This window comes from Diadema antillarum, unplaced genomic scaffold, assembly GCF_040938485.1.
Source record: "Diadema antillarum isolate AM-2024a unplaced genomic scaffold, OU_Dant_1.0 seq00001849_RagTag, whole genome shotgun sequence".
NCBI lineage: Eukaryota > Metazoa > Echinodermata > Echinoidea > Diadematoida > Diadematidae > Diadema > Diadema antillarum.
The window spans coordinates 792,131-816,328 of record NW_027272521.1 but is presented as its reverse complement, the minus strand read 5'-3'; the positions used below and the strand labels follow the sequence as shown (position 1 = coordinate 816,328).

The 24,198-nt window shown below is 38.5% G+C and overlaps 2 protein-coding genes across 2 annotated transcripts in view; one reads left to right on the top strand and one right to left on the bottom strand.

Annotated features, from left to right (window-relative positions):
- The first annotated feature begins 417 nt into the window (after positions 1-417).
- LOC139712728 (cytoplasmic dynein 2 light intermediate chain 1-like) lies at positions 418-11,635 on the top strand. Its single transcript, XM_071624526.1, has 10 exons — positions 418-516; positions 3,676-3,764; positions 4,385-4,571; positions 5,944-6,012; positions 7,557-7,634; positions 8,195-8,274; positions 9,132-9,205; positions 9,876-9,973; positions 10,859-10,948; positions 11,533-11,635. Exons 1-10 carry the CDS (start codon positions 514-516, stop codon positions 11,620-11,622), a joined length of 858 nt encoding a protein of 285 aa, XP_071480627.1. The 5' UTR covers positions 418-513; the 3' UTR covers positions 11,623-11,635.
- A 5,667-nt stretch (positions 11,636-17,302) lies between these two features.
- LOC139712748 (exportin-5-like) overlaps positions 17,303-24,198 on the bottom strand; it is a 33,233-nt gene continuing 26,337 nt past the window's right edge. Inside the window, exons 22-29 of the mRNA XM_071624544.1 lie at positions 24,027-24,163; positions 23,348-23,492; positions 22,486-22,583; positions 21,285-21,505; positions 20,366-20,470; positions 19,643-19,780; positions 17,946-18,104; positions 17,303-17,452 (exon numbers count right to left, since the gene is read on the bottom strand). Of these exons, the coding sequence (XP_071480645.1) occupies positions 17,303-17,452; positions 17,946-18,104; positions 19,643-19,780; positions 20,366-20,470; positions 21,285-21,505; positions 22,486-22,583; positions 23,348-23,492; positions 24,027-24,163 (1,153 nt within the window). The remainder of the gene's footprint in view (positions 17,453-17,945; positions 18,105-19,642; positions 19,781-20,365; positions 20,471-21,284; positions 21,506-22,485; positions 22,584-23,347; positions 23,493-24,026; positions 24,164-24,198) is intronic.

The following is a 24,198-nucleotide window of genomic DNA, read 5'->3' as shown; positions in this document are numbered from 1 at the left end:
TACTGTAAACACTTCGGATCAACGAGTGTATTAAAAAATGCCACGGTATCATTTGTGCCATCACACCTATACTGGTCATGCTGTGTAATAAAGTCTGAATTGTAGTTCTGCAATATAAGTAGCTATGCAAATCAGATTCCTGACAGTGACTTTTCTAGGAGGCAGAAAGGTATGCAGGGTTAAATAGGTTTTGCTATTGTGATGATTGATAATACTGTGTATAAGCAATTAATGATATAAAGCAATGCAATACAGAAAATAGCTAAATCGAATCAAATCAAATATCTCTTTTTGCACTAAAGGTATGACAACTCTTAGATAACAGATGCTAGAGTACTAGTATACTCTGTAAACGTTGCCAATATCCTCTGTCTCTGTCTGTCTGTCTCTCATATGACCTTTGCCCTGAAGGGAAAGACGTCAATCATATTGCGCTTCCTGGAGAAGGATGAAACGCCAAAGCCCACCATTGCATTGGAGTATACATTTGGTCGCAGGGCTCGTGGACACCAAATGGTACTAGCTTATTTGTCTGTATTTCCTCTTGTTTGTTTTTTGTTTTTTTCACCATCCTAGGCACATGTTAGCATTCAAATTATCTGACTTGCACTCACCAATCCAGCCTCTCATCGAGTTTCCTTTCTACTTCAGACACAATGAACACTTGACAACCGTACTATACTATCGAAGTTTTATTAACAAAACTTTTATAATGCACTGTTTATTGGCATGTTTTGTGGCAAGAACATAGAATCAAGTACCTATCAATTCAGGTTTATAATTTCAATATGAAGTGATTCAATGTATTTGCTCTCACAAAAAAAAAGAAGAAAAAAAATGCTTTGCACAGATTTGCACAAAATTTTACAAAGCAATGCATCCTCCTGTGTTTTGATTTTTCCCCCTTTTTTTTAACTGCCTATCCTATCATTGATATTTATATATTGATTTTGCATGAACCTTTTAAAAGCCCATACCAAGGCAATACAGTCATCAATATCTGGTTATGCTTTGTTGACTGTAAGATGAACATTAGGAAGTGATATGTTTATATATCTATATGTTTATATATACACACACATATATATATATATATATATATATATATATGTTTTAGTAAATATGTTAAAGTGTATGTGCTATGTAGTTTCTATTCAAGCTGCTTGTTTTCATCAGCTTGCTTCATCAGCCATCATCTAATTGGATGTGTATGTCCCCTAGTTCATCATCATGCAATGTGATGCTAGTTTTGACTGGTAATAAATCCATTGCCTTTGTCAGTAGATGAATAATGAATAAAATGTGATGTAAAGAAGATAGCTCAACTCCTTTGCTTATGCACTGTTTTAAGTTTCAAGCATTTAAAATGTTTGATCCCTTTGAAATACTAACCACATTTTTTCATTTGATTGTCACCCATTTTTACTGTTGTTCCTATTATGCATTGACTGTGCTTGGCTTACCCCTTTATCAACCCATGGAAGTCATTACAATATAATGCGGTAACAAAATTGATTCTATTTTTGTTTTTGCATGCCGAGTGTGCTGTAGTGCTTTGCTGCTTTACATCAAATTCATGAATTGGTTCACTGCGGATTTTGCATGCTTAGGAGTGAATGATCCCCAAATCTTTACTTGCATGGTAGCAATGCATGTTTTCTGTAGGCATCATGCATGTACAAAAGTGACTCTACACTTTGTCTTTTCATTTTTTCATATATGCTTGATTTTCAGCGCATTATAAAAAATAACAATAATAAAGCAATATCTGGGATATCCCTGGATGATGTAATTAGAGCTTTCATATCTATTTGAATTTTATTCCTGTTATTTTGACTCTTTGCACTCTTTTTATAATTTCAGTCATATTTTCAGGCACTTGTCATTTTTTTTTCTCTAATTCACAAAATGGTCAACACCTCTTAAGTCATAGAGTTACTTCAGACAAAATTTGGTTTCTGGATTAGATTTAGCACACTGCAAACTTTTGACTCCTATGTTGCTGACTCTCTTGTTCAGATCTGCAGTTCATAGGCGAAAAACATTCAGCAGTCTTGGCAATGCAGGACACATTTTGTTGGCATGTATAGTCAACTCTTATGCTGAATCAAGTAGTGACTCCTATTGATTAGAGGACAACTATCAGCCAAGCCTCCCCCCTTTCTTTTTGAAGGATCCTAAAAGACTGCAAACATTGCTGACTAGTGTAAAAGAATACTATGTGGAAATTGACAGTAGTGTTAGTAAAACTTCTTCTAAAAATAAAAAAGAAAAATTACCATGGAATGAATAGGTGAACATTATCAGTAAAGAGACAATATTTTCCTAGAATGTATGAATGATTTGTTTCTTTTGTTAATATGCTTTTTATGGGAAATTGAAAATATAGTAGAATATTTCATTGAGACATTTCATGTAAATAAGATATGTATGAAAGTCATATTTGTTTACATAACTAGAGTAGTTGCCATTGCATGATATAACACTGCATGGAATTGCTTTGTGTCCATGCATGTCTTCTGTGCTCTCATTTCTTTCCACCAAAGCTATTAATTTTACTTGTACAGCTAACAACATATGAAGAGTTTGTTCGCAAAAACCGATAAGTCCATATTTGCCAAATGGAGATATTTGCGATTAAAGGTCAAGAAAAATAAAGAGAATAATAAGAAAATTTTTGCTTCTTTTGACTATAACTTCAAAAATGTACCTTTATATGTAAAGACCAATATATCATTTAAAAGGTATTATTTTGTACTCTATGACAGAGACCGTACTTCAAAATCTTCAAAATAGACTTATTGGTTTTTGCAAACAAACTCTTCATATCATAGATTTATCATTGAACGAAGAGGATTTGGTAAGTACGATCTGTAGCAAGTCAAGGGTTTTGTCTTAAACATATCATGAGTTTGTGCCTCTTCAGTGTGGATATTGCAGAGACATATTTTTCTTGGTTTGTTTTCTATTATTTATTTGTCCATCCATCATCTATCATACTAGTACGCCGACTAACCATTAAAGGGATGTTCATCTGTTCTCATATCTGTTTGTGGGATAACTGAAATCACACTCACCAGACTATGTTGAGCTTGATACAAGGTTGGAGTATGACTATAGCCACATGTAGGGAAAAATGCAGAGCAAATAGTCCAGTACAATATTAAGGCAGTATAGAATGCTGTTGTGATGCTTGTTTTAAAACATTGATATTGATCAGTGGCGGATCCAGGCGGGGGCACACCGGGTGTACCTCCTCCCTTTATTTCTTGTTAAAACAAAAGAAATAAAAAGAAAAAATGGAGGGGGGTGCATGTGCCCCCCTTTAATTTTGTTAAGGTGCCACCCCCCCCCCCCCCCTTTTACGGAATTCCTGGATCCGCCCCTTTTGATGTGGGGGTTTTCATTATGCATTATTTGTTTGTACTTGACAAAATGTACATCATCTTGCATATATACTTCGGAACAAATTTGTATGAGGAATTATTTGCTAGATGAAATTTGTAAAGTGTAAGAGATTTGCCTCATTCCGTGCGTGATGAAGGTGACACAGAAGATACCAAGCATCGTAGGCAAAATACTCCAGCGCAGCAGTTACCAGAACACTGATTTTCTTTTACTCTGGTCAGTTTCTCATACTATGTTTTGTTCCTTGATGCTGTCTTGCTACACCAGGTAAAGGATGTTTGTCACATCTGGGAGCTTGGCGGAGGGACCTTCCTCTCTCAACTGACTGAGATTCCTCTTTCGGAAAGTAATCTCATGTGAGTGCCAGGATCCATTTTTTACAACTTGGTACTCACATCAATAAAAACTTGTAAAAAGTAATGGCATAGCCAAGACAGTGGCATAAATTGTATTCTTATCAACATTAGGTTCATAGCTTGGTTTGGTTAAACGTGATATTCAAGTGTTTAGCTGTTGGCTGGCGTAAGTAACCATTGTACATTGATATAATTGGCAGAAAACTGAGTGAACGACTGCAGGTGTAAAGAAAAAAGGAAATGGAATAAAAGAGAAAGGGATTTGCTGATTTTCATTACTTTTTTTAAAATAAACTCACTCTTGTGCTAGTATTGATACTTCTTTTTTTGTAATGTATGACTTTCATGCAAAACAATTATCCTGTAATGATGATCCCACATTGAGCCACAAGTGTACACTAATCTGGACAGTGCTAGCTAGAAAGAAAGGTTAGCTATGGCCTGTGAATATCTCAATATCACTACAAGAGATATGAAATGTTTATGATTGAATTTGTTATTATTATCATCATCGTCATCTTCATCATCATCATCATCGTCGTCGTCATCATCGTCATCATCGTCATCATCGTCATCATCGTCATCATCGTTTTCATCACTACCATAATCTTTTGATCCAGGTCTACTTCCTTGATGCTGGTCCTGGACCTGTCCCAGCCGTACGAGGTGTGGCACACAATGGAGACCCTAATGAAGGGGGCCCTGGACCGTGTGGAGCAGGTCATCTCCCAGCTCATAAGGGAAAATCCCAAGATCCAGGAACAAATCAAGGAGAAAGCATGGAAGAGGATCGGTGAAACCCATCCAGTGAGTATTATACAAATATTGACTGCTTGAAAGGGGATAGTTAAAACTATTTGCCTTCGATGATTTTTTAACTGTGCTATACCCCGAGACTTTATCTTGGGGCATAGCACTATTGAAAATCACTGAGGGCACGATAATGGTTTTAACTATGACCTGAAAAGAAGCATGTGATATCTGTTTTATATACCACATCCTGCTTCTTAATCTACGGTATTTATGCTATTTCAAGCCACTGAGATGAAGTTTTCGTGCTGCCAGTCAGAGAAATTACGTAAAGATATAATTTTTCACAATGCGCACATATAGATGCGCACACAAGATACACTTAAAGCATGTCTTTGTCAGCTTCCTGGGTAAGATGTATGCGGAACTTTGTGCCTAGTCACTAGTTTTCACTACATTGCCTGGCAGTCAGCTAGTGGTTTCCATGAGTGTGCCTTTGACCAATCAGAGGCCTACAATCTGTGAGTGAGGTATATCAAATTAGCTATTCCCCATCTCTCTTTCTCTCCATCTGTCTACAAATTGTATAATATCTGTTGCTCTCTCTCTCTCTCTATCTGCTCATACTCCTTGTTGGTTAATCTTCCTATCTCTCCACTTGTCAGCAGTCTGCCTGTCTATCTATCTATCTATCTATCTATCTATCTATCTATCTATCTATCTATCTATCTATCTATTTATATCTATTATTCTATCAGTCTGCTTGTCCTCTTAATCCATCTGTCAGTCAAGTTACACGCATTGTACTTGTTTGTCTATCCATGTAGTAACATGTAGCTCACTTTATGTCTGTGTAGTGTGCATATATCCATCTGTCCATCTCCTTCATTTCATATCTCTCTCTTCTTAATGGCCGTTTTTCTAAGTCTTGTAGTATGTCTGCACTTTTACCAGTACACTTAGTCATTTATCCTACGACCTGCCCATAATCTTATGTCTTTTTTATTTGCTTGTCAATTTTTATCTCCCTGTCTATTCTGTAACTATCTCTTGTCCTTTTTTTATTCTGTTCAGAAATATAATTATATTAGCTGTAAATGATGTTACATGAGACTATGCCTTTCACTAGATTTAGGCAAAACGTTTTGAAGTGAAACATTGGCACCTTGATGTGATTTAGTGACTTCAGTCAAGGAGTATTATTATTTCTCAAAACTATTTGCAAGTTTTACAATTAGCATCTCAAATTTGGTGTTAGTTTTCAAAAGGCAGACTCTGATGTATAAAACTGCTGCTATTCAATTCTGCAAATGAGCAACCGGTTTACACTTTACTGTATGTCTTAACAGATTTGTCTTGGTAAAAATGATGTCCGTTACAAGCCCTCATGTTGACTTTCTTGTTTCCACCTTATATTCTGATTTTGTAGGACAGAGACATGATCGATCCATTCCCACTCCCATTGGTCATTATTGGCTCAAAGTATGATGTCTATCAGGTAAGATCTTGAAGATATATCCCCTGTTGTAGTCTAATAAAAATACTCTTCTTTTACTTTTGCATTCGTGCATTTTTGGGTAGAAGGGATCATAAGTGAACTCTTCGCAAACTTTGATGCTGATAGTCGTCAAATGATTTGATACCGACCCCTCGTGGTTCGCCCCAGGTGACTAGCAATAATCAGCAAACGGTATCAACCAGTCACAGTGTGCCATATGCTTGAATGAATGAATCAAATGATTATATACAGATGTATCATTTCCCAGAAAAGAACCAAATTTTCCAGTTAAAAACTTATTATATAGATGATGACTGGCGGGGGAGGGAACATACCGAATGTTCCACCCGAAGGGTTTGAAATGCTATTGAGGGACTTATATCCTCCCGAAATAGCATTTCAAACCCTGAGGGTGGAACGTTTGGTACATGTTCGCGACAACAAAAGTCATCATCTGTTATATTATATGGGTTAGTCAAATACGTCAACGTCAACCACCAAAGATTGTAGAGATTCAGTGTACTTACGCGTAGCTAGCGTAGCCCGACCAGAGCCCTGTTTCATAAAGCTGTTCGTAAAGTTACGAACGACTTCCGAACGACTGGTGATCAGTTCTGATGAGCTATACTTATCAGAATTTCCATACTTCAGCACAAGAACTGATCACCAGTTGTTCGTAAGTCGTTTGTAACTTTACGAACAGCTTTATGAAACACCACCCAGACGCTGTTAATACACAGTGCGCTACACAGCGACTGGGCTGCTGTAGTTAGAGTGTACAATCTTTGCAACCACCAGCATGCATGCAGAGCACAACGCACTCGATCACTCGCTTGCGCAGAGCCAAATTCACTGTGCGCGCGTGGGTGGCCGGGTACTACGCCTTCTGTCATTTGTTACGTGAAAATGTTCTCCCATGGGAGAATATTACCAAGAATGTTCGCCCTGGGCGAACATAACGAATGTACCTCCATCACGTGACTCTGTTTAGCCAATCACTAACCGGTATTTGACTAACCCATTTGATATAAAAGAATGTCCCATCTCAATATGGTTGGTCTCAATTTGTAGCACTATTTATATGTGTATTTTCTACTAAATAACTAGCATATTGTCTCTTAATCAAGGTTAAACCTGATACATTTCTTCAGAACTTTTGGGGTGTTAAAGTGTCACTTTTGAATACGCCATTAGAGAGTGAATTTGTCATCAGCAGTGCTAAAGTGCATGGTACAGTTTTCTCCAGGATTCATTTAACGCATCACTAGATTACAGAAAGGTTAGCATTTCCCAGTTACAGTTTAACCTAGTGTACATTTAAGTTTCTGTATTGCCAGAACTGTTATCTTACATATTTAGGTATCCTTGATGCAGTGACAAGCCTTATATTTTTGCAGTTCAACACCAGTGAACTGTACTTGCATACAAACAATTCCAAATGTCAAACTCAACTGGACACCTGGAATAAGGCTCTGCAGACTAAGAAGTGATCAATCCCTCGGGTTTAAAATGCAGTTCTCTCTTTGTGTTTTGTCTTTTGCAAGGACTTTGATCCAGAAAAGAGGAAGGTCATTGCCAAAACACTGAGATTCATCGCACATAATTATGGAGCAGCTTTGCAGGTAACATTTTCCATTTGTGTATAAGAAGAGTCTGATGTCTTTTTCTTGTTAAAGAATTTGTGATAGAACATTATGTCAACAAAATGTATTTCCAGAGCGTGCACTACCATTCTAACTTGCATTTTGTATTGTGCTTTGACCAAATATTGATTAATGTGAATAATCATGCCGGAAGTCAGTGTATTAATGAGTTTTTAGAATAGTGAGAAAAATTCATCCTTTATAATGCAAAGAGTGAAATGAGTTTTGAGTGCAAGTCAGTGTTAAAAGAATGAAGAAGAGGGAAAAAAGATGATCAAGCCAATTTGATAAATGCCCAATGTTCAATATTTTTACAGAACATCACATTCGTGACAAAAAAGGAGAAAAATTAACCTATCCCCCATGCTCATACCTATGCCTTGGAATGCATAACACCAGAATGAAGAATCCCACCTAAAAAGGGATTATAGGATAAGTACCATTGTCACAGCATTAAATATTCACCTGCAGTGTCAATATAGCTTTCTTGGCAGTTTCTATCATGGTATCTTGATGGCAGTCATCTTTGCATGGTTCAGTTTTGCAGCAACAAGACAGACAATCTCATGTCAAGGACAAAGAACCTGGTCAGCCATCTAGCATTTGGAACAACTCTGAGGTGAGAGGAGTAAAACGTTGCAAGTCGTATGAACTCCAGTAATCACCTGCTCATAACTTAAACCTGTGCATTATCTGCCCTATAAAATGGGTCTATGAATATGATATCTGCTGGTAAAACTTTCAATTGCAATAAAATGGAGCCGCTGTTCGGTTGGCTGTCCTGACATGTGAGAAAATCAAAGCTATCATTTGGGTTTGTGCCACAGTACATTGAGCTAACAGCTGCACAGAGCAGTCAGTGCTCTGCCATAGGATTTAACACACAGTGCAGTTTTACTGTGGTATGCTGTTTTGCTGCACACATTTTTCGTACTCCCATGCATTAGCGAAAAGAAATAAATTGAGCACACATGACTAAATTTAGTGCATCTGATTGGCTACATCTTGAACCCATTTCATAATGCAGTATGCACATGCAGTATTATGGCTCCTGAGAATGAATATAATGATACAACTAACAATATAATATAGGAGAGTATCTCTTTGGGTTTATCCGATTGGACCAAAGTAGCATTGGCTCAGTCTGATAGTTATGATACCAGGCAAGATTTACAAGATAGCAAACTATGTTTTGATGGACAAGGTTTACCTCTCCCTTTACCATTGTATATGAAACTATCCTACTTATTCATTACTATGTTTGGCTCAATTGATTTCTACCACTTTGTTAAAGCACTATAATATCTGTTGAGACAAGATGGATACCATATGTATCATTACCTGATGCTAAAGCAATATATTTTTTCACCGAATGTTTTCTTGCCAGAGTAAATGTTATTCTTTTGTGAGCTTGTCTTTGGGGTCAGTCATCATCTGTATTGGTTATGCCTTGGTTCTCTCTGTTGCATTTTCCAGCTTGAAGAGTATGTCTGTGGACCCCAATAAACCTCTGTCTGTGCCATTTGGAATGGATTCCATGGAACAAATAGGTTTGTCACTACTCCCTTGAACTATGTAGTTTGAATTTCCACAATTTAAATGTGTGATGTATTGAATCCACATGTAAAGCTATGTTGATAGACTAGGTTCTGTGATGTCAAAAAATGTGTTGCCCGAGGAACAAAAACAAATCATATGTGTATTAAGCGCATAGCTATGGGGCGTGATACGCATACTGCATGCATACCGGCCTGCCTGGCTGGCCTGATAGAATCCTGCGATGATGAGACATGGGATGTAACGTTGACAGGCTTGCCCACACGTATATGGGGCCCCCATACATTTTTGCCCGTCAGCATGGCTTGATGATGCCATTGGAACCTCATCTATTGGCGGAGTCTATTTTACAGCCTCTTGTATACAAACTGTGGGTATGAGAGATGTTGTCTTGGAGGTACAGAGATACCACATAGGTGTGTTAAAAACAAAACAAAACAAAAACCACCTTTTTTTAGGGGGGGGGATTGTGAGCATGTTTAAAGAGATGAGTTCCATCTCAATGCTAAATGCAAAGTGTTGAATGTTGCGATAAGATTTGTTTCTTACATTTGGGCTTTTCTCCAACATATATGCGAGATATTCAGAATGGGGATTGAGAGAAAGAGAGAGAGAGAGAGAGATAAAAGGATTTCTATGTTTTGTTTGACTTCTCAATATCAGGCTTACCACCAGTGGCAGATGACGATCTTGGAAAGTCCAATGCAAGGACCCCTCTGGATTTGTGGAAGCATGCATTCACCTCATATTTCCCTCAGAAGGTGAGTCTTTGAACATTCTATGTACAGGATCATTTAATAGCCTCGTGGCATGTATTCTGTTGAGAACCAGCTGATCGATTAGATTAACCTGACTTTTTGGACTGTTGAGTGCGGAAGCCATTTAGTGTCAAGTCATTTAATGCCTTTTATCAAAGTGGAGGAGAAAGTCAGGCTAATTTTGCAGTTTGACAGTTGAGTAAACATGATTGATAGCCAATTTGGATGTTAAAGTGTATCTTTGCCCCAAAAGTTATTTTTGATATGTGAAAGAGACACATTTCAGTAGTCCATTACACCAACTTTCAGAGAAAAGGGGTCATTAATTAGTGAAATAATGCATCGGAAAGTTTCTAAACACAATGGGCCTGGGGGGCAAGACTACAGCAAACCCTATTGTTTGTACTTGTAGTAGGTCACGGAACCACAGCGGTTCCTGAATCTCCCAGACACAGTGTGTTTAGAAACTTTGAGATGCATTATTTCAGTAATTAATGACCCATTTTCTCTGAAGGATGGTGCAATGGATTACTGAAATATGTCTCTTTCACATATCCAAAATAATTTTTTGGCCAAAGATACACTTTAAGATACTGAAGCATTTCATATCTTTTTATGGCCAATCATCCTCAACTTGAATTTACTACCCGGTACACACCATTCATTGTGAAAATAAATGAATGAATCTTTAATTTGTCATAGATAAATGCTAATCACTCAAGCAAACATTAAGATGCCCTACTTCATGTGTATGCAAATGAGTCTATGAGTAGTCAAGAATCTTTAAATGGTAGTTTGAAAATTCACTCTATCTTCATTCTTAGAAAGGTATTGTGTATGTCGCTGTAGATGGTATGATCCCCGTGTACAAAACCGTTGAATTCACAGAGCACTATCAAGGCTATAGTGGAGGACCCATCCAAGGACCCTCAGTATGCAGAAGCAGCTGTGGATAACATGAGGGAACAGAAGAATAAGGTAGGTGGAATCTTTGCAAGAAGGAAATCCTAGCCATAAATCTACGCAATAATCAGATTGCAGCACACAATCGGTTGACCCGCCTTGCCTTCCTTCTTCTGAGTGCAATAAAGTTATTTCTTCATTAATCATTGTATCTTGAAACCTCCCACACCACTTACAGTGAAACCCAAGAGGAATCCCACCAAGCAACAGACCTGTACAAAAGAGACCAGAGAAAGAGAATTTGTGCTCTTGTTATACCAGCTCTTTTTACACCAATATTGAATACCCCATAAATTTTGTGAGGTTTTAGTTTTTGTGAATTATCAGCAGTTGGTTGCTGCTCTTGAATCTAATAGCATGCAAAAATATCAACTCTGATCCTGGCATGAATTCAATGTGCACATTGTGTGCATTTCTCCGTCCATTCCTGTACTCCACAATCACAAATTTAGGTGCTCATAAAAAATGTCGGGAAGTCCTTATTCAAATTAGTCTCCCCAAATATACAGATGTATGGCATATACGATATTCCATGTTTGGAAGTCTGTGTGGTCTTATGTGGCTCTTTCCTGCATGTCTCTTTCACTTTTTTAACCCAGGAGCTTGAGAGGTACAGGCGGCAGGCAGAGAGGAGAGCCAAGGAGAACAAGACTGGGGGTCCTATGGGGGACGGGACACTCAGGTTATGATCACAGCAGCAGGGAACCCACTATGGCAGCAACAGCAGCATCCCAGGGGCCCTTTTCATAGAGAAGTGTGCGGTTCTTTTAGAGTTGGGAGGAATTTCTAGGGAAACCTGTCATAACGAGGTCGCTGGGACTGCTGATTTCACCTCGTTACAGTCGGTACCTTAATTTAAACGGAATAGAAACATAGACCAGCTAAGTACAGTATTGGAAAATTGAGACTGCTGAATTCGCCTTGCTAAAAGCGGTACCTCGTTGTAAGCGAGCTCGTTATAACAAGATTTCCCTTATTTTGACGCTTTAGCTACCATGGCGAAGACATTGGAGGTCATCATCTGTAGTTAATTGCTTGTTGCCCTGGCCAGCTGCTTTGGCAGTAACTGCAATCTTTGTAATTTGCATTTGTTGTAAAGTGCTTGTGAAGTCATCACATAAAAGTCTTTACATAAATCTCAGAATGGCCAAAGTCGCTCATATGTAGCTATATGAGACTTTCAACTCCATTTCATGAAGTCTCTCATAAGTGTTGTGTCTTACAAGTGAATATCTCATAAGACTTTCATGAAATGGACCCCGGGTCTCAGTAGCACATCTACATCATTTTGACAGCAATGTAAATGTAGAGAGGGAGTAACAAGATCGAAGATGATGGTATCATGAATGTCACTGCAGCACTGGTGGACAGAAACACAAGTGCAGCTGTGCTATATGGGCCCTGTCTTATGAAGAGTTGTAATTGATTATATAGTTGATTTCTATCATAAGTCTATGGCAGCCTGTGTGGTAAGGGAATTTACAATAGATTATATCCTTTGATAAAACGGGGCCATGGTGTCATACTGTATGTAGTCATGCCAACATTCGCATCACTACCAGTATGTTGCAGTTGCTATCATGAAAAGCTGTTACTCTACAGAGCATGTTCACGTGGTGGCACTAGTGTATTTGGCAGAGTGGGTACCCATGTGAAGCCCTGCAAAGAATTTGATTATGAACACATATCAGAAGAAGTGGATGACATGATGACAGAATCGGCAACACAGCGGCAAATAAATTGAAATCACATTGTCAAATGTATTTCATTGTTTCTCCTAAATATCTGGTTACAAAATTCACTTTGTGTAACATTCTAGAGCTCTTGGCCAGTTGGCAGGCAAATTAATTGTAACAAAGTGAAAAGAATTTTAGGTCCCAGCCAGTATGCAAAAAGTTCAATAATTTCTGGTACAAAAAATGGAATTGACAATCAGAGATACAGTCAAACTTGCCTATTAAAGTCGAATCTATTTGGACTGAAGAAATAGCTTCGACTTAGAGAAAAATTTGACCTATGAGGGGTTAAAAATCAATAGAATATAAAGGGAAGAGGACTTGAAAAGACCTCGGGCTTAGGTGATTATTTGACTTATGCAAGGTCCACTTAAGCAAGATTGTCTGTATATATGAATATGTCAGGAGTATATTTAGAAGGGCTGTATTACATGTTACACATTAGAGGCTGAGAACCATCATTTCAGATGGTATATCTAATGTTACTGAACAAGTAGATATATTGGTCTTAAATCCCCAAGAGAAGCAATACCTGTGTTTGTTAAATCGTCATGTGACTTGCATGGACCTTCTCATCTGGCTAGTGCAGTAGAGATACAGCATATATCTCCTTGTGTGCAAAATTTACATGTATTCATAATTTTTCTTTTTCCCCAACAATTTCTTGGTTTATAGTGATATCATGCCACTTTTTCCCCTTGTGTGAGATGAAGGAATTTGATAGTACAGAGATGCCATGTGCTTCTCCTTACTCCAAGTCCCCATTTCTGTGTGCAAATGAAAATTTGGTAGCACCACTGTCCATTGTTCTAACTCAGTCATGCATGTATTATGAAGTGAGTTTGTATCAAATGAAAGATGAGAAGTGTATCTTTCCATTCATATACATCTCATGAAGTAAATCTCTGATTATGATTGCAAAGAATTGCAGTAAAACTCAGTTTCGTTTTTTTTTCTAGGACACGCTCTGTAGCTGAAACACGCTGTATAGCTATTTGATGATTATGTTCCGGTGTGATGTATTTTGACAATAAAAAAATAGTCCACCCTTTATCAGCCACCTTTCTGATGAACAGCTATTTAAGGACTGCTGACTAATCAATTGTGAAAAAAATGTTGCTTGGTTCTTTAATGTCGTAGATGGTTTGGTACATGTGTGCTTTGCAGAAAGATGCTGTGTGCCTGTGACGATAAATTTCACATGGCACCTGTCGTTTTCCCAGGACCAATTACATTGTAACAACACTTATCACCTTGTAATTTGGCAGATTGGTAGTAGACAACAGGGATTCAAACCAGGAGTGTGTCGAACTATCAGTGTCACTTAAATGTGTAAATAGTGTAAAATGTATAATAAATGACAAAAGATATTTCAAAGGTATGTGAGCATGTCTGCTTGATATTCTTTGACCAGTTGATGTGTGAACATGTGTGGTTATTATCAGCATCTGGGGTACTACAGGGGAACCTTGTTATAACCAGATGCTTTGGATTTCCTTGATTTATAGGGCATCTTGTTATATCAGGAATAAAAACAGCACATAAGAGGAACGGGACCTGAATTATTACAGGGTAATTCAATTATTTATCTCAGGTATCTCGCTATGTCCCACCTTGTTATAACAAGGTTCAACTGTACAAGAATTCAGAAGTCGTACTGGCCTACTCAAAAGCAAAAGACCACACTATAGTAGGACAGTGTTCTGTTAGATTTCTTAAGTCAACTGCTCTTTGTAAACAGTTGCTACAATCAATACATGTCCTTGTATCTGTATATCCTCAAGGCCAGACCTCCTCTCATTTCTTTTTTTTTCTCCATAGGCCTACTGTAAAAGCGGACATTTTCGCGCAACCAGAAACTAGCAGCAAAATGAAAGCATGTGAATATATGTGCTTGCTATATGTTCCAGAAGTTGATGTCTTGACTCCAAGGAATTAAAAACACACCAAACTTATCTTACCTGGCCAAACACAAAAAATTACTCACGCAAAAATATCCACTTTTACAGTATGTGAGCATGGTGCATTCCAATAAAATTGACTGTTGCCCCAGTAGGCAAGTGTCATCACAGTTCACTTGCCCGTCATTATGTGGCATTCTATAAGAGCTGCTGTTGATGTGAAAAGTTCAGATGCCAATGAATTTAAAAACAGAGCTGGCTTATTTCAGTGTATCTTTATTATACACAATTCATGTACAGTCAACATAAGGACATTCCACATGACAATATCACACAGGAAAATAAAAGAAAAATTACAAAACGAATGCACTTACAAAGACAAGCGATAAACCAAATAAACAAAATTCAGCTGTAGTTGAAAGGATACCTTGTAATCTTTAGATTTCACACTTGTGTTTCTTCGAAACTCCATTTCATTGAGATATTCTGCCACACAAATCACATACAGACTTGATGTCATAAACGGTAGAATGTTTAAATAATACTGACTCATCCAGAGAGTACTGTATAGAGTGGATGATTGTATTTCATCTCTGATTGATTTGCGAAGTACAAATAATTACAATGAACAATCACAAACTATCCTTTGGACTGTGTAGCAACAGCCCAAAGCTGTAGAAGACTCCAGTACAGGGATGTGTACCCAAATCCAAAACTTCAATAGCATGAACCAACACAAGGCAGCATTTACAAATGTTACACTTTGAGTTCATTGGAAAGAAGCATGGCACATCAATACAATGATGAATGGTACATGTATTCCATATTTTCAAAACACAGTTGCCATGCAACGAACAGGACGATTGCACTATTCACACTGATTTAAAAACCTTTGTTCATATCTTCTAGATATGCAACATGAAAGCAAGATATCAAGCAGAAGGGTGAAGGTTGAGGTATGAGTTTTCTTTGATTTGTCTCCCTCTGACAAATGAAATTTGTAAGATTACAACTGATGATTTACAATTTTAACAAACATGTTAGAAAAAAGGAACCAGCGTGAATTGAACCTGTCATCTACTGCTTTCCTGGCAGCGACACTAACACCAAGCTACCCTTGGTTGCTGGCAGTGACATCATGTCATTGCCAGCAACCAGGGATAGCTTGGTAGTAGTGTCGCTGCCCAGAAAGCAGTAGATGACAGATTCAATTCTCGCTGGTTCCTTTTTTTTATACATGTTTTTTAGAAATGTAAATCAGCTGTTGTGATCTTAGAAATTTCATTTGTCAGAGGGAGACAAACTGAAGTTAACTCATAGCTCAATATGCAACATCTCCTCAAATCAGAGAAAAATAAGCAGACACTGCACAAATGTTCTCATACAATGATCACAGTAAATCAATTATTTCTTCATCAGGTATAGATTTGACTATTCCAACATGAATTTGATTCATGACATTCCTATTTTGGCAATTAAATTTGTCTTTCAACACACAACACACATGGCCTAGGGCTCACAAAATTAATTATTTTACTGTTACCGTTAGGCATGTGAGCCCACATCACTGAAATGAGCTGTTTGTACACAGACTGTTCTCCATTGTAAAGCTTACTCTTTCGTGTGACCACACAAGAAATGATGCTGGTGATAAATACATTACCCGCAATGACATAAAATCAGAAATTTGTGATTTTTGTTGTTGTTGTTGTTGTTCACACTTACAATTGCAATCAACATAACTTGAATACATAGATTCTCCTAACAGTACCCTGTGAGCTACGAGCACAAGCCGATGAAAGATTTATTCTTCTGGCAACAAATCACATGCACACAAGTTCTATTAATTTTCTCTTTTTTCTTTTTCTTTTCTTTTTTTTTCTTTTTGCACTTAGGCCAAGTAAAATTAACTCAGTGTCTGCAGGGTGGTGACTGCATAAAATCACCTCAGCCAGTTGTAACTCATGCAGATACCATACATAGCAGAACCTTTCAATTCTCTCTATCAAATACTTCAGATGTAAGACGCTTAAAGATATCTTAATGGAATTTGCATGCATTATCTGGGAAATATTCATGACCTCTCGCTTAAAAAGAGTTGTCTTGCCTTTGCCACAAGTAGTATTCTAAATCATCAGTGACTCAAATGGGCAAAGAATCTTGTGTAGCATACAGGACAGTCATGCATCAATGTAAAGCATACTCAGCAAGCCAGTGATTTGCCACTTGATATGAAGCACCGTATGATATCACATCTTTAATTCTGACATAAAGGGTTAAAGACCAAGGAAAAGTACTTCAACAAGAATAGTCCTCATCCGAGAACATTTAAGGGGGAAAGGGTCTCATACTGAAATGGCACCCTGTAGTACAAAATGATGGTTCCTGTGATAAACATCTCATTAAACATGTGATGCTTGATGCTTATCCCTTCAGCATTCAAAAAAAAAAATTAAGGAAATTCAAGAAAAACTGTCATTCTGTTCTGCAAAACATAAGCTGCACATAAAAATTGATTTTCAAAATTTGACTCATCATATGAGTCACATAGGTTGAGAGCCAGAAGGGTGCTGATTTCAAATATTTTATCACGTCTATGCCCTTCTGGCACTCACCCAACTGTGGCATCTTCAGACAAACTGGCCTGTCAGAGGGGGCCACTACCCATGATAACTTATATTTCCTAGGAGTTGCAGATGAAGAGGCTACAGTCCTCCATCTTGTAGCACTCGTCATAAATCATCGCTGTGGCGGAAAAGCATGACCAAGCCTGCATCTTCCCCTTCTTCATCGATGGGTGATGGCTTGTACCTCCTGGGCTTGTAGATGGCGGGGAGATCTTTAATCACCTCATTCCTCTTGAACTTTTGGCTCACGTGTTGCTGTTGCAAAACACAAGAAAAGGAAAAAGCCTTTAGTTGTTTGTTTGTTGTTGTTTGTTTGTTTGTTTGTTTTGTTTTGTTTTTTTGGGGGGGGGGGTGGGGGGTAATTTTTATGACTGATATCTATAAAACGTACAATAAAGGATGCTGTCCATTCAATTAGAATACCTAAAGTGTAATGAAAGTAACTACTGCCAGGCAAGAAATTGTCCTCTGCATGGAAAATGGGAATATTGTATTCTATCGCTCACCCTGCACACAGATTCAATTGCATAATTCTGGAGAAACATCATATGGAGTTTTTGCCGCTGCATACAGAACTCACACACTCAAATATCAAAGTCTTTGTGGTATCTCCCCCCTGACCTTTTTCAACCTAACTCTTTGGTTCAGTTCTTATCACGTGACGAATTAAAATAGGCTAAGGTGAAAAATGAGACTTTTAAAAAGTACGCAATATAGTAGTTGTGAGGAATGTTTGCCCGCATCTCACCCCGATGACTCCAATGAGGAGCTTCTTGAAGGCGTCCTTCTTCTTCTTCTCCGACATGGCCTTGTTGCCTAGCACTCTCTGGTGGAACTGCTGCATGGCTTGCTCGCTGCACTCTGGCAGATTCTTCATCATCTCCGTCAGCACCGGATACTTTTCTCTCTGATCGTTAGAAGCAAACAGGACAGAAATTATAAACAAGTAATCTAAATCCAAGCTTTGTTATTTTTCTAAGGCTAATCTCTTTCACATAGCAAATTTGGTCCTTATTATTAGTCAATATTCTCTTGTCTAATACACATACTTGGGCAACACAACCGGACCCTACCAGTCAGTGGTACTGTAGCATTCCCTGTGTCAGCAGACGACAGCAAAATTTACAGGACAACTTAGTTGGATAAATGTATACTGAATGAAAACAGTCATGTGCAGCAAACACCACACTTAAAAGCCAGGCACACTGATATTACAATCAGACCTTGGTCATAATTTGAAATATTGAATATCCATAACTCACAAAAGTGGTTTCCAATGGGTTTCCAAACATAGCCTCCTTCTTCATGCTGCTATGATATCAGTTATGCAGCACTCCTCCATGTCTGTGTCTATGAAACATCACTCTTTCTACTTAGCTCAAAGACAACCTTCCCCCTTCAACCCCCCCCCCCCCCCTTCCCTAACACACACACTCTTACAATTCTACTCGGCATAAATGAAAATTTGCATTTGGGGGAGTTAAAAACAAATAAAGGTTCAAAAGAGACATGTTTCTTAAGTGTCCAAGATATAAAGCTGCATACGACAATAAGTAAAATATTGATGTTAGACTCTTTCACCAAATACCCTGCTTCAAAATGACTGCTTTCATTAAAATTACAGATCTTCCTATCTAGACACATGTATGAGGTTCTGGAGGCCAGTGTGTGTATAAGAGACCATACCAGTCACAACACTCCACCGGTACTATGGACCTCTGTGTGATCTTACTCTATGGCCGCTGAGGTTCACAGAGACATTGTCACAAACCAACAAAACATTGGATGGGAGAGTGTTAGACAGGGAAGGGGATTCCCAGAATGTGATCCTCTGGCCAAAGATCTCAAAGAGAGTTCCTTGATGTGTGAGCTGATGTATGCACATAGAAATACTGAAGAAGGAAAAAGATTTTTTTTCCCCCTTATTTAATCTAATACATTCTTGACATACCTGTATCTATCCAAAAAAAGTCAAATACAAATTTTGAGGGGAAAAAAATATGAACAGGACCTCAATTTTGACTACACAAGTAAAGGGAAATTGAACAATACAAATAAAGGCAAAAAGTAATTCACCTTGGGCCCAAGGGCATACATTCTTATATCACTTGGGATGAAGATAGGACAGATTACATGGCATCACACTAAGGAATTCATGCTTGATGCATCGATGCATAGTGTCATTTGCTTTTCATTCTCACCAATGGGAACAAAGTAGATTACAAATACAAAGTTACACACTTACACACTAGCATCCACACATGTACGTGGACATCCAGGGATATGTTATAATGTTTGATCCTTTTAGCAAGATTATAAAATGGGAACCAAATCAACATAAGAAGGTCAGAAACTAGAAACAACACATAACTGTTACAGCAACAACAAAAATTGTCATAGACCTGATTTTAAAAAAAAGACAACAACAACAATGCAAGGACTCACAAGTAGCTCATAGTGCTGGAGAGCTCTTAGGACAAGCTCTGCCAGACACGTGTCATGCTCTCCATGAACTTGCAGCCCCTGTAGGATGGAGGTGTAGAGGAAGGCCGCTGCCTCGGGCAGTAGAGGGCGCAACGCCAGCTGAAAATAAAACACACCACACTCAGTACTCAATTTGAACATTGAACATCACAGCATGACAACCACTTACTGCATACATACATTGAATCGCGACATCAGAAAATCAGGAAACTAGGTAACCTTACTACAGGGAGTGGTTTTGTTGGGTTTTGTTTATTACTGGGCGCAGGTATATGTGGGCTGCATCAAACTGCAATCTGGCATTACCCAAAAATGAAGTGGAAGCACAAAGCAATTGAGTTACAGGCAATCAGTACAAAAGGAAAGTTGTACACATCCATGGATAATTGTAGGTTTGTCTGAGTGTATCACATCAAAGTCTGAAAGTACATTTTACAAAATTCAAACATGCTGGGTACAAAATGAATGCTTTGATACATATGCACATCAAATAATTATTTTGATAACTGCCTCTTCATAAGCCAATCTTATTTCATTACACACATGAAGTTCACTTGTATGTTGTTGAATGACCACTTAATGCCAGCTAAGAAAGCCAGAACTGTCTTAATGCTATGATGGGCTGACGAAGTTAGTGTTCATACGGTTCTAAAGAGGGATTATAATCACGGAATGCACACACACCTGTTGTAGCACCAGCCATGAGAGTCGACAAGCCTTGATGCACACACCAGTGTCTGGCCAAGACATGGCAGAGTACACACACATCACTAGACTCTCACACAGTCTCTGGAAGAAGAAGAGGAAATCAAAGGAAATATGTAAAAAAGGGAAATCAATGATACCAATGTATTAGCACAATTTGTCAATCTCAGCGCCATGATGGCTAAATTGTGTACAAAGCCTGCAGAGTAAAAGATCTTTCAAGCATGCTGATAATTGTCATACATTTAATTGATAATTGGATGGAGATGGCCTATAGAGGCAATGATACAAACTACATATCTCTTAGTTATATGGCATAGGGTCAGTGAGAGCAGTTTTTACCCACTTAATCGGAGTATCTGATTGCGAATCGACAAATTTTACTGCATTCATAAGTATGTATTCATATACCATTTTCTTTTTTTTTTTGCCAGGAGTACCCTATTGGCTTATACTAAATTATGCGTAGACTATCATACAACAGCAGTCAACAAAGGCAGCAAGAACTACCAGTAAAGTGCATCTTACAGCAGGTGATACACAAATGTAGATCTGGGATTTGTACTTGGATGTCATTTGTGTAAAATGTTGTGAGGACTACTTCACTTTTGCCCACATCAAGGTGATGTAGAAGAACTTTTGTTTAAAAAAGGATTCTGCAAGTCTCTCAGTGAACACCTATTGGAGACTCTCAATGAACACCTATGAATGAAAGACAGACGAGCATAATATGTGAAATACATGTGTGGTCTATGATGGAAAAAAACCCATTCTCGATAGGATTATCACTGTATGTGACAATCAAGAGCTGGTAAAAGATTGGGTGCTCGGCCCAAAAGAAAAAAAAAATATTCCAAATGGAAGAACCTCAGAGTGAAAGATGGTAGTCTTCACTCACCTCATGTTGGAGCATGACCTTGCCCATATCACTGATGTTGTCCATGTCTGGCTTGTTGGGAGTCTGCGCTGCCCCTGGATCTCCCTCTGCCTGGTCCATCCCATCCATCTCCATGTCATCCTCACCCCCCTCACCACCGCCACCACCTCCTCCTCCCTCAATCGCCGTAGCAACGCCACCACTTCCAGCAGATGCATGTGTCTTCTTCCAGCACAGGAGGCCTTTCGGGTCAAAAGGAGACGTTGAATACAAGGAATATATAACATGTGTACGATCCTATGGTTGCAATATTTCAACACATGTCATTTATGTGCTGGTACTGATTCTGTTGGCCTGGTAGTTTCAGTGCATGTTTGATCTATGCACATTTTGGTCTCATGAAAAACTTGAAAATTGCTTAAAGGTCAGTGGAGAGTAACAGCCGTCACTTTATCCTAGTTTAAAGGGATGGTACAGTATTGGTGGAGGCAAGGATTAGGCTTTTAACTTTTTGTGAGATACCAAGAAACAACTTATGAAATAGTACAGAGCATACCATTTTAAGATGAATTCAAAGTTTATTAGATGAAAATTGGTTTTGGAATGGCTGAGACATCCAAAAACAAGGTAAAATACAGCGATCATAATAAAAGGTGGGTTCCACCTTTTATTAGGATTGCTCTATTTTGTGCATCTCAGCCATTTCAAAACCAATGTTGAATTCCTCTTGGAATTGCATGCTCTTTCATATTTCACATGTGGTTTCTCATTATCCCACCCAAATATGTTGGAAACCTGAAGTTAGGTCTCAGCCAAAATGATACGAACCCTTTATGCACATGTAGTTTAGCTTTTAGAACAGTTTTTACAAATAAAGTCACATACCTACCTATTCCATCACATGCAAATATTCTGTCAATACATTCCAATCTCACAAGAAAGAAAGTGCTTTAAAGGTCTACTACACACTATAAAAAAAAATCCTTGATGTCATCAAGCACATCTCATAAGAGAATAATGGACAGTAAATGGACGATATTTTCATCAGTTGGTGAAGCAGCCAGGCTGGTGCAGAATGTAAGTTTCAAATTTGGCAAAGACATAGTCAAATGTTGCTTGCACAGGGTTGACCTATGGAGATTTTTACATCTGAACGAGGCAAACTCATGAAGGCAAACTTGATCTTTCTGAGGTTGGTCGATAAAAGCCCTCCAGGTCTCACCGATCAGCTCCATGTGTTCCCTGGTGACGGCTCTCGTCAAGTGCTCCTCGAGGACCTCCTGCGCCTCAAGCTCCTCCTCCCGCTCGTCTCCCTCGCTGCTTCACAGGTGGATGACATCATCATGGGTAGGGAAGGAGAGAGGATGAAGGAGGAAGCATCATGAAAGATTGAATGACTGGAAGGAGATGGTTACAGACTAGAATTTTCTCCCATCACCTTGGAACTGCAGACACATTACTGTTTCATCATCATGCCATGGTTGGGAAAATGAAGTACATCATTGATTATGCTCTTGTATCAACTCAAGACCAGTACCAAGCATGCTCGAATAGTTGTATGGCGTCTTAGAGTTATTGAAACTTTTTGTATATTTGTGAATAGCAAAAAAAAAAAAAAAAATCTGAATTGACATTTGAACACTCATTTTTCTCCTTGATAAAGGTCCATTGTATGTGTTTCTCAAAAGCATCATGAGGACTCGTGTTTTACACTGTGCACTACAAATATACAAACAATACTAACTTGTTACTTTCCATGGATTTGATAAAACACATAATTTGATTTCTCCTAAAATCCATTTTCATGATTTGTAACACATAGACACACACTCAAATGCCGGAAAAAACCTTTTCACTGAAATAACTAAGGCATTTGTCTTTTCCGTGCATGATATAATTAATGAAATTGCTGGTTTTCCCTCGAAAATATTGCAAGACTTGTCCTGCTCTGGCAGTGCTTGCAGCCCCATTTACAGGCACCAGACATCCAACCTTAATCCTAAAGAGTCACCAAGTGCACCCCTCACCCCCTCCTCCACAGCTCCCATACTACTCCCGACATTGTCTGGCACAAGTGTCCCTACCTGCTCTGCCTCTTCTGTATGACGGCGGCCCACTGGTGTTTGAGGCGATTCACCATGTGTGCATTCAGGCCAGACATGGCTGGGACCAAGACAGACTGCCAGCACTGGCTGGGGCAGAACTGGACCAGGGACTTGGCTACCACACGTGGATGATGAGAGGAAGGGGGTTAAGGAAATCACCTGTCTGACGAGGATGGCACTTTATGGATTGCATTCACATCCATCCTCCTCTGAAATACTCCAACTGTAAAATCATGCACCTGATGTGACAGCGATAAACCCTTGACAATTTTCTAGAAATAAATAAATAAAAATAGCATTTAGTTATCGCTGAATGTTAGGATCATTCCAGTCTATTTCAATAGAGTAAGAGAACTTGCAGAAAAAATTCTGAAACTTACGGGGAAAAAAGTCTAGAGTGCATTAAAATGTGAATATTTCAATACATTTGAAATGCCAAAAAGTCTGAAAAATAGATTTGGGCAGAGTAAATATAATCTGTAATTGGATTAAACTCTGGACTCTCACATCCCTGCTGATAATCAAAGTAAGAACATGTTTGTATTTCACTGTTGTAAACAATTTATTTAACAGCTAGTGCATTTGATGATCATCCAAGCTTGGGAAGGCGCATAAAAGCAGACACTAAACACATTATATGTGCATGATGAAAGGATATGAATGATGTGCCTGATTCTGTAGTCTGGCAAGTGATGAAGGTTGGCAAATATCGAGCCGAGGAGTTGATCCGAAAGACCCTCCGTGGCGTAAAACTCATAACCAAGCCTCTGAAAGGAGTCTGCAAAGAGGTGACATCTGTGGATACACAAAAAAGAGAGAACAGGAAGAGT

Excerpts from the sequence above, each read along its gene's own strand:
- LOC139712728 (XM_071624526.1), top strand. Across the intron at positions 3,765-4,384 it reads CTTTCGGAAAGTAATCTCAT|GTCTACTTCCTTGATGCTGG; the intron begins GTGAGTGCCAGG and ends CTTTTGATCCAG. Across the intron at positions 6,013-7,556 it reads CAAAGTATGATGTCTATCAG|GACTTTGATCCAGAAAAGAG; the intron begins GTAAGATCTTGA and ends GTCTTTTGCAAG.